The sequence below is a fragment of the Equus asinus genome, chromosome 3 (assembly GCF_041296235.1).
Source record: "Equus asinus isolate D_3611 breed Donkey chromosome 3, EquAss-T2T_v2, whole genome shotgun sequence".
NCBI lineage: Eukaryota > Metazoa > Chordata > Mammalia > Perissodactyla > Equidae > Equus > Equus asinus.
The window spans coordinates 93,923,113-93,936,788 of NC_091792.1; the positions used below are offsets into that span (position 1 = coordinate 93,923,113).

At 38.7% G+C, this 13,676-nt stretch overlaps 1 protein-coding gene across 8 annotated transcripts in view; it reads right to left on the reverse strand.

Annotated features, from left to right (window-relative positions):
* The window catches only part of ARHGAP24 (Rho GTPase activating protein 24), a 705,468-nt gene that overhangs the window by 174,754 nt on the left and 517,038 nt on the right, over nt 1–13,676 (reverse strand). For 2 of the 8 annotated variants that reach the window (XM_070505414.1, XM_070505412.1), the window contains exon 4: nt 4,028–4,120. The exons of the other annotated variants lie outside the window; for them this stretch is intronic. In XM_070505414.1, the coding sequence (XP_070361515.1) occupies nt 4,028–4,120 (93 nt within the window). The remainder of the gene's footprint in view (nt 1–4,027; nt 4,121–13,676) is intronic. 8 annotated transcript variants of the gene reach the window in all.

The following is a 13,676-nucleotide window of genomic DNA, read 5'->3' on the forward strand; positions in this document are numbered from 1 at the left end:
TAAGAGTGAATTTTTATTTCTTCAGTGTCCTGGTGACTTGGATTTCGGAGTTGGATTTAAGATAATTAGAAAAACAATGGAACTGTTTGGCATTGAATCAGTACTGCGGTAAAAATGATACTGTTACAAATATTTACACAATTGTACAAAATACAAAAGCTAACCCGAAGACACCAGCATTAGTTGGAAGTATTGTTCTGATACTGAGTGCCTTTGATTTGGTTAAAAAGGTGAACGTAGTTGTTCTAGAACAGTATTATAAAGGTCTCTGGTTAAGTAAAAAACTTTTAACTTAATCAGAGATGTTTACGTCCAGCACCTGAAAAATGCAAGGCTTTATTCAGATTGATATAAATAAGGTTAGGACTGGGAAAAAGCCTACGTAGCAAAAGCTACTCATTTTTAGACAGTCATGAGCTTTCTCTTAATTACCTAATTCTTTTTTTTTTTAAGGTTGGGACCTGAGCTAACAACTGTTTCCAATCTTTTTTTTCTTTTTTCCTGCTTTATCTCCCCCAAATCTCCCTGGTACATAGTTGTATATCCTAGTTGCAGGTCCTTCTAGTTGTGGCATGTGGGACACTGCCTCAACGTGGCCTGACGAGCGGTGCCACGTCCGTGCCCAGGATCCGAACCAGTGAAACCCTGGGCCGACGCAGCAGAGCGCGTGAACTTAACCACTCAGCCATGGGACCGGCCCCTAATTACCTAATTCTTGAATTATGTTGTATTCCCATTTACAGATGGAAAATTAAAACTAGAGATTATCCAAAAGAATTTACAAAACTAATTTAACGACAGAGCTGGTGAAAAATCTTTCTTCCTTTTTTTAATAAAATCTTTTTTTTTTTTTTGAGGAAGATTAGCCCTGAGCTAACATCTGCTACCAATCTGCCTCTTTTTGCTGAGGAAGACTGACCCTGAGCTAACACCTGTGCCCATCTTCCTCTACTTTATATATGGGACGCCTACCACAGCATGGCTTGACAAGTGGTGCCACGTCTGCACCTGGGATCCGAACCAGCGAATCCCGGGCCGCCAAAGTGGAACGTGCGAACTTAACCGCTGCACTACCAGGCTGGCCCCCAAAATCTTTATTTCTTAACTCCCATTTTTGTGCTTGTCTTATCAGCTATCAAGGGACTATGTAGCAACCTTCTCTTGAATTCCTAAACCAACCTTCAATTTAAAAAAAAAAGTCGCTTCCATGGGGAACTGTTGTTACACAATTGAGTACATCATCTGCCTGCGGGCGTGTTAGGGCTGTTTCATAAAGCCTTCTCTCAAAGGTACTGAAAAGTAGAATGTATAATTTTAGACCATGTAATTCATGATTCTCAAAAACTATTGCCAAATACAAAATATTTTCAACAAATTACCCTGTTATACAAACTAAGCTGCAAGGAACTTTAATTTTATTGGCAGAAAGTATTGCTCCCTTGCTAAGAAACAAGTGACAGAGTTCCCTGGACACGCCTCCTCTTAGAATCTCCTTCGGGTTTCCCCTGCCCCCTCCTCAGATGGATCAGTGGGAGCCAGGACTGATGACTTGCAAGTGATTTAATTTATCACTTCTTCCAGTCAGGAGTGAAACTTACTCAGTTGGGAACCATGAGCCTGAACCAAATTGGAACAAGTTTAGTTTCTAAATTCAAATTTCACGTTTATTGAAGAATCTTAAAAATCTGGTCAAAGGAAGCATTTAAATGAGGTAGCCTGCTGGAACGAAACGAATACAATGCTGCCTGTACAAGAGACAATAAGAGTGTGTCTGAAGAAGAAATATTTAATCTGGGCTCCATGAACTTGGCATAAATGGCCTTTGGGGTCTACAAAGCCCTCCATGAAATCATATCCCAAATTCCATGATTATGTGCGCAAGTGAGTTTTTCTAGGGAGACTCCCAGCTTGACATTACATTTCCAAAGAGGTTTATGAAGAACAGCTGTCGAGGGTCTGGACACCGCTCGGTTGGGTTGTGGCTGACCTCTCCTGGAAGCTCAAAGTCGATCTCCACGACTCTTTGTGGAGCATGCAAAGTTAATAAGCACTAATGGAGCGTTAACGAAAGGCCAAAGGAAGAATCGGAAGCTCAGGAAATTTACATTTTAATGCTGTGGCACACCTGAGCAAAGTATTTCAAATCATAAGGCCTGTGCTACTAACCTACACAGCAGGGGAATCATTGTGATCAAGACAAATTTTAATATAATCCCTACTCAACACAGCTGAGGAGAGAATTTTACATCCTTCTATTCCAGATGGTGCCATTTTATCAGAGTTTCGCTCTTTGGTATGCTCAGTTAATTAAAGTCCTTACTGTTTGCTAATGGCAGATTTGTGCAGCGAAAATGACTCTGGAACAGATGTCGGCAAATTTGTCAAAGCGGCTGGATAATCATCCTGACTGCTCGGAGGGCTACTGCATTTCACCCACAGTGAACTCTTGCAGGACCTAAACATCACCTCCGCCTTTACTGTTTTTCAAAGGGAGGCAAGGGGAACGGATGGCGGAGGGACGGGCAGCAGCAAGATCCTCGGTCAAAGTCATTCACTTTGCAAGGAATACTCAGTAATGAAGGCATTCCAGCCGATAGTTTCAAACGCTAAAGTATCAAGATGATCTATCTAATGAGACTATCCCTGTGAGTCTCACCACAGGCTCCCTCAGCAGCTCGCATTCACGCTTTCTTTAAATTTGCGGCTCAAATCAACTTTTACCTCATAGCTTTGCTCTTGTTTTGTCAGCATATATCTGCAGCTGAGAGGGCAGCCTTTATAACCAGACGTTGCAGGAAAAAGAAATGGTGAGAAGCCACTGATTAACACAAAAAACAACCCAAACTATGGCAGATATCTTGTCCCGCCTCCAAAGCTCTAGGGATCTTTGAATTCAAAACTGCAGAGGGTGAGTTTGCCTGCATTTGAATATTGCGTGTCCTCTGGCAAGCACTGTATATAGCTAATACCTTTAAAAGAAAAACCTAAGAATAGACAGCTTTCATTAGAATAAAATAAAATGATTGGAAAAATAGCAAGCCCTGTACAGATGCCACATCTTTTAAAAAAATTAATTAATTGAGGTCTCTCAGCAATGCATCAATTTGTGATATGATATATAATGCTAAAAAATATTTATCTGGCCTAGTAATTTGATTTGTATTTCTGAGCTGCCTAATCCAAATGTGTGTGTGTGTGTGTGTGTTTTAAATAAGCCAGATTCACATTGGTACTGTGTGGCAGTATTACCCAGCTCTCTTAAAGAGAGGATAAATGACTTCCTTAAGTTAAATCATAATGTGTTTCTAGTGATTCCTAAAAATCTTGTTTTATATAGAACTTTATATCTAAATTTTGCATAGAATATTATATTTTGTTATATAGTCATTGCATTCTTGATAGAAGTGCAGGACATTATGTAAGACCTGTTGTACAGGGAGGAACGGCTGCTGAAAGAGACACTAAATTGTTCGCCAAACTGATTACAACCTAACAACACCTGGACCCTGATTTGCTTCCATACCAAGCTTTTTTATATAAAGCTCATCATAATAAACTCTACAAAACTTTAAATATTTTCCTGAATCTAACAATATCCCATTCCATAAAGAATTTGTCTGTTTATAAAAATAGTTTCTGCCTTGGACTGGAAAAGGAGTGCTTATATTTATTATAAATGGAAATGTTTCAGAACCCTGAGGAGCCTCTTATTCTAAGAAAAACATGCAAAGAGCCATGGCACCCTGTTTCCAAAGTCACTTTGTGTGACCCACCACAGTGGAGTGCACGGTCAACCGCACAGAAGAGAGGTGTGAACTGCCTTTTGAGTAAGCAGCCTGGACAAACGGCAGGAGGGGTATTGTGGCCGTAAATCTTAGAAACAAAGAATCTATTACTATTTTAGATTTCAGGGCAAATTAAGCTTCAAGCCCACGAAACATAAGAAAACATATGCAAACACAAAGAGTAAAAAGAAAAAGAAGAATAGCAAAATGAGCATCATATAAGAGATATAAAATTGTCCTACGGTGTAGGTATGAGAGGGTTGTCCAGTGTCCTGGTGGTCTGGGGAGTGTTTCCTGCTCCTCATTCTCTTCACCCCAACCATGGGGAGGAGGTCCTGGAAGGCATCCATCATAGGCAGCAAACAAATTAAGCTCTATTTTAGTTAAGGAAACTGTTACTAGGAGGTAAGCACACTTTTCTATAGCTCTGGTATTTTCTAGTATTTAGAAAACTCTAGTCATGGAAACTCAGCCAGTAGAAGAGGCAGCTGTAAGGATCCACATGTTCACATATAAGCCTCAGCCAAGCACAGAAGCCAGACCCAGATGTGTCATCTCAGTATCCTGAGGTTTACATGAACACACCTACAAAGTACAGTCCTACGAACTCCGTGTTCCCGCTGTGTCAGACAATTCACACATCTTAATATATCGTTTCTTTTTACCTTCAAGTATTTTTTAATAATTATTATTGTTTTGCAAACGTGGAAACAGAAACTCATGAGTGTTAAGTAATTGCCACGAGCTTTGCTAAAGAGTCAAGAATTCCAAAGGAAGTCAGTCTAACTCAGAATCCCCAATCTTTTCCATTTCACTGTGCTGCCTATTGAAACTATCTTGATCTGCCATAAAATTATTTTTCAAACTGGACATTACTTTAAATCTGATTATCCTGATCCCTTCCATTAAAAACTAAAGTATTATTATTCTTTATTCACCATCTATAAATAAGTTAATAATTGTGAAATTTGACTATTTCACCTGTTACATATAGGTGAAATATATATATTTACAATATATATATAATCTTCAAAGGATTTCTACAGTACAGCGAAATGTAACAGTCTCAAAGATACTCTACGGTTATTTTCTTTAGATGTATTTTATTTATCTCATTCTTTATTTTATCTTGATTTATTTTATTTAGGTCATCTCAGAAGACACCATCCTTTCATATGCTCGAAGGAAGACACTGTAAATATATTTCAGTTTTTACTTGGAAAAAACTCCATAGCAGAGTAACTCATCTGTTAGATGGAAGAGAAGCCTTATATTATATTTTAACTACATAAAAATTTTATATAATGTTTAATTAATTATAGCTAGTCTTGATAATTTTCCCAAGCTTTTACTTGATGTAAAATTAGACCAAACTCAAAACACAGGCACCGAAATAAAACAGCATTTCTGGGGCATGACAATCAGGAGGCCATTATAATAGGACTGACTGGACAGTACAATACAAGTTTAGAAAATTTATCACTCAATTAGATTTTTTTTTCTTTTAAAGATTGGCATCTGAGCTAACATCTGTTGCCAATCTTTTTTTTTTCTTCTCCCCAAAGCACATGAGTACATAGTTGTATATTCTAGTTGTAGGTCCTTCCAGCTCTGCTATGTGGGACGCTGCCTCAGCGTGGCCTGATGAGCGGTGCCAGGTCGGCGCCCAGGATCTGAACTGGTGAAACCCTGGGCCGCCCAAGCAGAGGGCACGAACTTAACCACTTGGCCATGGGGGTAGCCCTAGATTGTATTTTTTAATGCATTTTTAAAATTGCTATCCCTGAAGAACAAAAAGAAAAGAAAAAGTGAAAACCTATAAATTGTAGATAGTTTAAAATGACTAGCTGACCATCAATGACTGAGACATAAGAACTCATACCGCGTTCATCTTAAAGCTGGATGTCCTGTATAAGTTATGTGTTATTTATGTATTTAACAAGGGAAAAGGATACTTTATTTGAATAATTTCTTAATGTGAATTGCCTTTTTCTCTGACTGAAAGGTTTCAATTGGATATATTCATCTTGTGAATGTCTATGAAATAATCTACCTATGCCAGTTTTCTTGAATAATGTATACTGCAAAAGTTAAAATTCTTTTAATTCCTAACATTGAAAGGAATGAAAAAGACTACATGTTATAAGCATTGTTTTAATATAGCCTGCTTCAGTTGCTATGCAGCAATAATTGTTCCAGCCTTTTGATGTTGCTTCACGAGATAAATAAAATTTATATTCTAATAGTTAAGCTTCATCATTCAGAACAGTTTCTGTTTGAGTATGTATTTTCTTCTCCTCCACCTCTTCCTCTTCCTCCTTCTTCTGATTCCTACCTTTGTCCTACGATGTTTTGTGACATTATTATTTCACCATTTGGGGCCTGGGATGCATCTTCTGCTTGGCTCTACCTCTGAACAATTCTACTCTTGTACAAGAGCAAAGAGTTGGCAGGAACTCAGTCATCAGTCACTAGCACAGTGTTAATCCAGCCCCACACGGTTCATCCTGTTTCCTTTTTCCTCATTTGTATGTATTTTTTGAAATTGTTTTTGCTGTGATTTTTTTTGCCTATCATTAAAATATCTTTGATTTTTAGAATAAATAGTATAAGCACCCATTTGCTTTTTATTTCATAAATATTCAAACTAATTATTAATTATTACTTTGTGCACTGTGAAGAAATCAAAAATTGAAAGGGAACTGGCTTTCAAGTTCCCGATTCATTATCAGAAATCCAGCCTCAATTTACTATTATTTTTAACTATTATTTTGAAATAATTTTACTCTTGCATAGAAGTTGCAAAAATGGTACAGAGATTTCCCATGTACCCTTTACCCACAGTTTACCCTAAAGATAGTATCTTTGAAAAACCACAGTACAATGATCAAAACCAGGAAATTAATATGTGTATAATACCATTCACTAAACTACAGACCTTATTGGCTTCTTTGCCAGGTTTTACATGTTTACTCACTTTTGGGGAGTAGAGAGAATTGTATCGTTCTACAAAATTTTAACACATATACTGATTTGTGGAACCACCATGATAATAAGGATATGGAACTATTCCATCACCTCAAAGAAATTCCTTCACGCTGCCCCTTTACAGTCACACCCTCTCCCCCACCTCAGCTCTTGGCAATTACAGCTCAGTTCTCCATCACTGTAATTGTGTCATGAAGAATGTTATATAAAATGGACTCATGCTGTATGCAGCCTTTGGGGATTGGCTTTTCTCAGTCAGCACAATGCCTTTAGGATCCACCCAAACTTTTGTGTGTATCAGTAGTTTGTTCCTTCATATCGCTGAGTTGTGTCAGATGATATGTATGTACCGCTGCTGCTGATAGAACGTTTAGTTAAATAAATAGGGCCTCTCATATCACTGAAAAAAAGTTATGTTTTATAACTTTTCGATTCTGTTTTAACAGAAATCCTGGGTTCAAAACTTAATGCTGGCGCTGTTTTTTTCCCTTAGTAGTAAACTCAAGAGATTTGACTAAACTATGTGGTCATTAATATCATTCAAGCTCTAGAAACTTGTAAAAACGATTTTAAAAATGAAGATGCTCACGCAATAAATTCTGCAGTTTTGTCCTTCAGCTATAGCACTCCTATGGATTCAAAGTTGTTTGGCCTCCCCAGCACGATCCACCTCAGTCTGGTCATAGCACTCTGATCAAGGCAGGGGTAGGGAAGCATAATGCCAGATGAAGGTGAAAAAAAATCATATCCCCTAGCCACACTGATGTTGGGATGGGATATGGCAAAAGTCAGGCTAATCAAAGTCAACAATACTCAGTAATGGGATTTTTTGTTACAACTGTTGAGAAGAAAAACGCTTGCAGCTGAATTAATCATATCACAGTATGGAGACAGCCAGCCTAGAATGAAGCCACCCGACCACTGAGAAATGGAGAAAAAGCAAATCCTGCTGACATCACTTCGACCTTTGGATTTGGCCACATTTGCTCTCAATTCATCCTTTTTGCCTCTTCTGTGAAAATGGATATAGTCCGTTTAAAAATTTTTGCTTTGCCAGCTGGCACCATGTTACACTCTGCCAGTAGAGGGCGCGAGAGAGACACTGCGGAAGACAGTGGGTTTTTGCTTCCCGGCTCCTGGGCGTCCGCTCAGCAGGCTCCCGCAGCACGTTCAGCTTCTCCAGCACCCGGCTCCTCCAGGGCACACACGGCTTCCTCAGTGCCCAGCCCTGCAGTGCTCACAGCTTCGTCAGCATCAAGCGTCTGCAGGGCACACTGGCCCGAGTGTTCAGTGGCCAGCAGCTTCCCCTGTACCTCCTCAGGCAGTTTTGTAGCAAAGTGCCTCCAGGGAGACACCTCTCCATGAATTTTCGGGCATCCTAGAGGGCGCATTTCAGGCAAGTTCTAGAGGGAGGACTTCAAGAAGGTTCTGCTAGTGCCAGTTCTGCCAGTGCAGCACCACCGTGACTGCTTGGCCGTCCGATGAGGCAAGGCCGTGCCTTCTCCAAGCAGTCTGAATCTCAGCCTGGGGGTGGGCTATTCCTTGGGTGCTCAGTCTCACCCCTGGGAGTTGTGGCTGCTCCTTACATGCGCTATGCCTACGTTCTTGAGAGTTCTTCTTACTTCTCATCAGCCAATCCCTTTATATGCTAATCCCCTGTTATACTTAATAGTTTTTTGTATTAAACTTTCCCTGTTCATGTGACCATGTGGCTTCTCTCTCCTGACTGGACCCAGATTGATGCATGACACCTGAAGCCTGAGCTGCCCTTGGACTTCTCAATTTTATGATCTAATAAATTCTGTCTTTGGCTGACGTTGGCTAGAGTAGTTGGATTTTTATAACTGAAACTGGAAAAGTTTTGATATAAATAAGATCCATAAAATGAATAAGAAGGTTAATACGGAGAAAATGAACTTAGAAAGCCCTATAAATATATTTTTTAAAAGTAGACGATATTCAAGCTTAACACAGATTTCAATTCTAGCAAACTTTTTCTCAACTATACAGGAATGATATTGTAGTGATACTCTAGAATATGCTCTAAATTATTTTTTTAAAAAAAACTGTGAGTAAATTTCACAACCCTGATTCAGGGCTTTAATATAAGGGGCCAGTTTCATGCCACATACCTCATCACAGGCAGTGGAGAACCCTTCTCTCAGGGAATGGACACTAATCACTCTGGTGCTGAATCAACGTAACCAAGTAAACAGTAAGTAGTTAGTGCTCTTATACCCACCCAGAGACTGTCCAAGATGAACATGTGTGAACGGGTGAAAGCAGACAATGTCAGATATAGATACAGTAAGCTGAGCGTTGTTAAGCACAGAAATACTACAAGTTAGTTTTAGTTTTGTGCTTTTATTATTATTTTATGTGTGTACACAGAAATTGGTTCTTAGCTGACTTTTTCCACCATGCCAAATTAATTGAAAACATTTATCCTATTTTTGGAATAGATATAAATTGTGTAGTCAAGTTAAAAATGCAAAAATAACACAATCTGGATGGTTCCTAAAAGATATTCTTCGAGTGAGAAAACAGCATACAAATAAAGAGCCTTGTTTCAGATTCTGACTGCCAAAAAACAGGCAGTGATTTGGATATGAATATTTAATAAGTATTGCTTATCTACAAATTTTCAATTAACTAAGATGACAACAAGCAGAAATATTCCAGATAGAATCTGCCACTAAAGTCAGATCAATAAATATTTCAAAACTTAAAGAAATATCGACTAAAACCCAAACAAGCAGAGTCGAACTCCTGTCCACAAGCCTGCAGCGTCTTCTGTCAACAAAGGCTGGGTGGAGGGGTCGCCAGACTGTAAGGGTCTCAGCCCAAACCTTGTGTTCCTAAGGTTGCTATAAAAGGGACAAGGACCTCTATGTGGCCAAGAGTTAATAAACTGTCATCTCCTTCAAAAATGGCTAAGTGTCCGGAGATTCTAAATTACTTGAGTTACAGGTCTTGCCATTGAAGTTGGGGGTAAGGTAGGGATTGGCATATGACAGAGATTTGATGCCTTCCTGGCTAATGTGCTATTTTTAAGAAGTGACTTGATTGGGTTCTATCATTAATATCTCTGAATTTTATAGATATTTAGAAAGAATCCATGCATTCTTATCTTATCTGACACATTCTTTTTGATGTTTTCAATTAACGGTTAAATTTATTTTAACTGAAATTTTGGATACTAAAAACTTGGCCTTTATTAGTCAGAAACAGAGGAATTGGACACAGTTTTCTTTTCCATTCAGTTGAGAATATGTTAACGTAGACTCATGTCACTAAACATGGAAGAAGAATCTTTTTGTTTCTGTTCTGTTACTGCTGTGTCTGTGTTTTCATTAAAGCCCACTTAATCTAACAACAGCTAAAGGAGGTTACATGAAAGGAGATGGGAGAATAAAATAAGGAGTTCTAGCCAGAGAATTGGAGTCTGGTGGGCACCCAAAACACTGGAAAAGGGACCCAATTATCACCTCCTACACTTATGCTTTCTACTAGAAACTTCACATGTGCTATTTCATTAGACTCCACAATGGCCTTTTAATTGCCTTTTTCTTCTCCATAGAAGAAAAAAAACTGAGGGCCAAAATAAACAATTAGAACTCTCATTCAAACTCTAATTTTTTGGAATCCACAACCCATGGTCTCTCTAATAAACCATGTTGCCTTTCAGCGGGAGAAAGAGAAAGGGAATACAAAATAGAGCCAAGATAGAGAATGATGAAGAAAAGGTCATTAGGTTATTACCAGATTTTCTTGCCTCTGGGTAACACTGATTCCTTTGTATAAATTTTGTATGAACTTCTATATCAATGTACACTCCAATTCTAAGACAGATGCTAATTTAAAAAATGTTAAAGTGTGAAAAACTGTAATGTGGAATGGAGGAATAAGACAGTGACAGGTGACATCCTTCTGTTTACTTGCTGGGGCTTCCTCACAACTGGATGCCGTCTACTACCTGTGCAAAGGACCTCTGGCTAATTAAGCAATGTTCCTTTCTTCCAGTCACACGTCTCAGGCTGCTCTGTGAGGGGAAGAGCTGAGAGTGCATGCGGGTGGACCATCCCCTTCAGCATGAGGAACACTGTTCATGAAAGAAAATGGCAAGAGTTATATGGTAACTCTTCTTGGTTACTACCTTATACTGGTAAATAAGTCCCAACATTTTCTTCTCAAGTGAAGCCTCAATAAATTTCCTTCAAAATCTCCTTATTTATAGCCGTAACGTTTTGCTATTCCTTTTCTTGTGTTATACATTCTTACAATGAATCATAAATTCTCAAAAAGAAGACACAGCTTTGTGCGTGTGGGTTCTGGGTAACACCTAGTATACCATGGATCGTGGCTAAATATTCAAGCAAACACACTTAGAGTCTCTGCATTTCTGCTTTTCATAGTAGACACAGCGCGTTCTATTTCTGTGACAGGAAATAGCCTAATCTCATTCCATCACATATTTTATCTGAGATTAAAAAAAAGAGTATATACAAACTGAGAATCATAATTTTAAAACTTTGAAGACTTGTTTAAAAATAGAATGTGACGGAAAAGAGTCTGCCAGGTACCATAAACAGCTAAAAGAGGAAGGACTATCCTACTGTTTGATTACTCTGTGGGAAATAAGGTTTAAAATTCTGACCAACCCCGTTTTCATTTATCTGGCCTATGTTTTGCAAGCTTAGCACCCTCCCAGCCCCAGTATTTTAAAACCGTGTCCCCAAATCAAAGCACACAACTCTAAGAAGCAACCTTCCTCAGATCTAGGGACATTACACAAGCTCCACTTTGTTTCCTTAAGGATTCCTCATCACAGAAACTTACTGTAAATGACCCATTAGAATTATTGCTGGCAGATTCTTGAAATATACATTTTAGAGATATTTCAGACAAATAAGTGTATCACGCTTATCTAGACAAAGTTAAAGCGCATATATCCTGTACTACTTCGTGTGCATACAAGCAGAGAGGAGTGAATGGTGCGTGCTGCAACGTTTATGACCTCCTGCTAACACCAAATTTCATTCTTTAAGAATTTATTGGTGTTACATAACTGGGAGCTAACTCTGCTTCTTGTGTATCTGTCAACTCTCCATTTATCTTAGTGTCTCTAATTTATGGGGCCAGGAAAAATAGTCCTTCATTTCAACAAGAATTTCTTCAATACAGAAAAACAGTGAGTTCTCTGCCTACGGAGACATTTTTGAGCCTAATTAAATAATGTCAGGGAGTTTAAAAAGTCCAAATATTAGTTGATGGGTGCAATTTGTTGACGTACTTCAGTGGTGCATGACAATGAGGTCTGACAGAGCTTCAAACTGCACTACAATAAATCAGCGTGATGACCTTGGATTTCTAAAACATGAAACACAGCAGCTCTTTGAGATCAGACATTTCCTAAGAAACTAAAGCCAAACAGGGATGATGCTGGGAGAAAAGACATATCAAAAGTGTTTCCTGAATGAAGAGCGTTTTGGAACATTATCCTTAAATTGTCATCATATCCTTCAAAATACCATTAAGGTGTGTGCCAGAGTATATGGTTTATCTTTAATTAGTTCTAAGTGACTTTCAAGGGGAAAAGCACAATATTTATTTTTTAAAAGAGGCCTGTCTATACACATTTCAGCAATGGGGTACTCCCACAGATAAGCAAAGGCTAGTTCCTGGAAAGCTTATCCCTCATAACTATGTCAACCATATGGGAAAAAAAAGAAGATGTATATTATGGTTATTATGGCTTTTTCATGTCTTATTTCCTCTTGGTTGCTACAGAGCATTTTATCTTTGACTCTTGGCTTTTTTCACTCCAAAGAATATTCAGAATCTGCCTGCTCCATTCTTGGCTTTGGTAACAGGTAGAGAGAGCTGAGAATCAAAAAGAGAAACTACCTGAAGTGGGAAGAGAACATTTAAAAAGGAGGAGAAGGAAAACGAGGGGCCATGGGCTGAATTTGAGGGGAAAAAAAGTTTTTTCTAAGGTTCAGACAGGCTCTGGGGACATTGCAAGAAATGAGAGAATTTTAAAAGATATTGCAATAAATCAAGAATTGGAACATTCTCTAACATACTTAGAGTTCACTGGACCTAAAAAATATATTTACAAGTACTGGGCAATGTTTCTTTAAAATCTATGATATGAGTAGACCCTGGGGGCCCTGGCTTTTATACAGACGACCTATAATACTCCATTTTCCTTCCAAGTCCTTGATTTTAGGATGTTCCTTCAGGACCAGCATATTCTGAATTCTCTTAATCCTGATCACCATGTTTTATCTAAAATACAGTTTTAAAAATTGTTAAAACTTTAGATTTTTATTGGGGTATGGCATTAAATTTTCCATATTTCTATTTTTTTTTCCGAGAAAGATTAACTTTGAGCTAACATCTGTTGCCAGTCTTCCTCTTTTTTTTTTTTTTTTTTGAGGCAGATTAGCCCTGAGCTAACTGCTGCCAATCCTCCTCTTTTTGCTGAGGAAGACTGGCCCTGAGCTAACATCCATGCCCATCTTCCTCTACTTTATATGTGGGACGCCTACCACAGCATGGCTTGCCAAGTGGTGCCATGTCCGCACCCGGGATCCAAAATGGTGAACGTGCGAACTTAACTGCTGCACCACCAGGCTGGCCCTTCCTCTTTTTTATTTTGCTTGAGGAAGATTAGCCTTGAGCTAACATCTGTGCCAATCCTCCTCCACTTTATATCTGGGCTGATGAGTGGTGTAGGTCCACGCCCAGGATCTGAACCTGCAAACTCGGGCCACCGAAGCGGAGCGCCAAACTTAACCTCTATGCTATGGGTCCAGCCCTCCATATTTCTATTTTTAAGTATAAAATTGCTTCAAGCTTATTTGAAAAAAGTTTGAATTGTTAAAAAGCAAAGTAGGA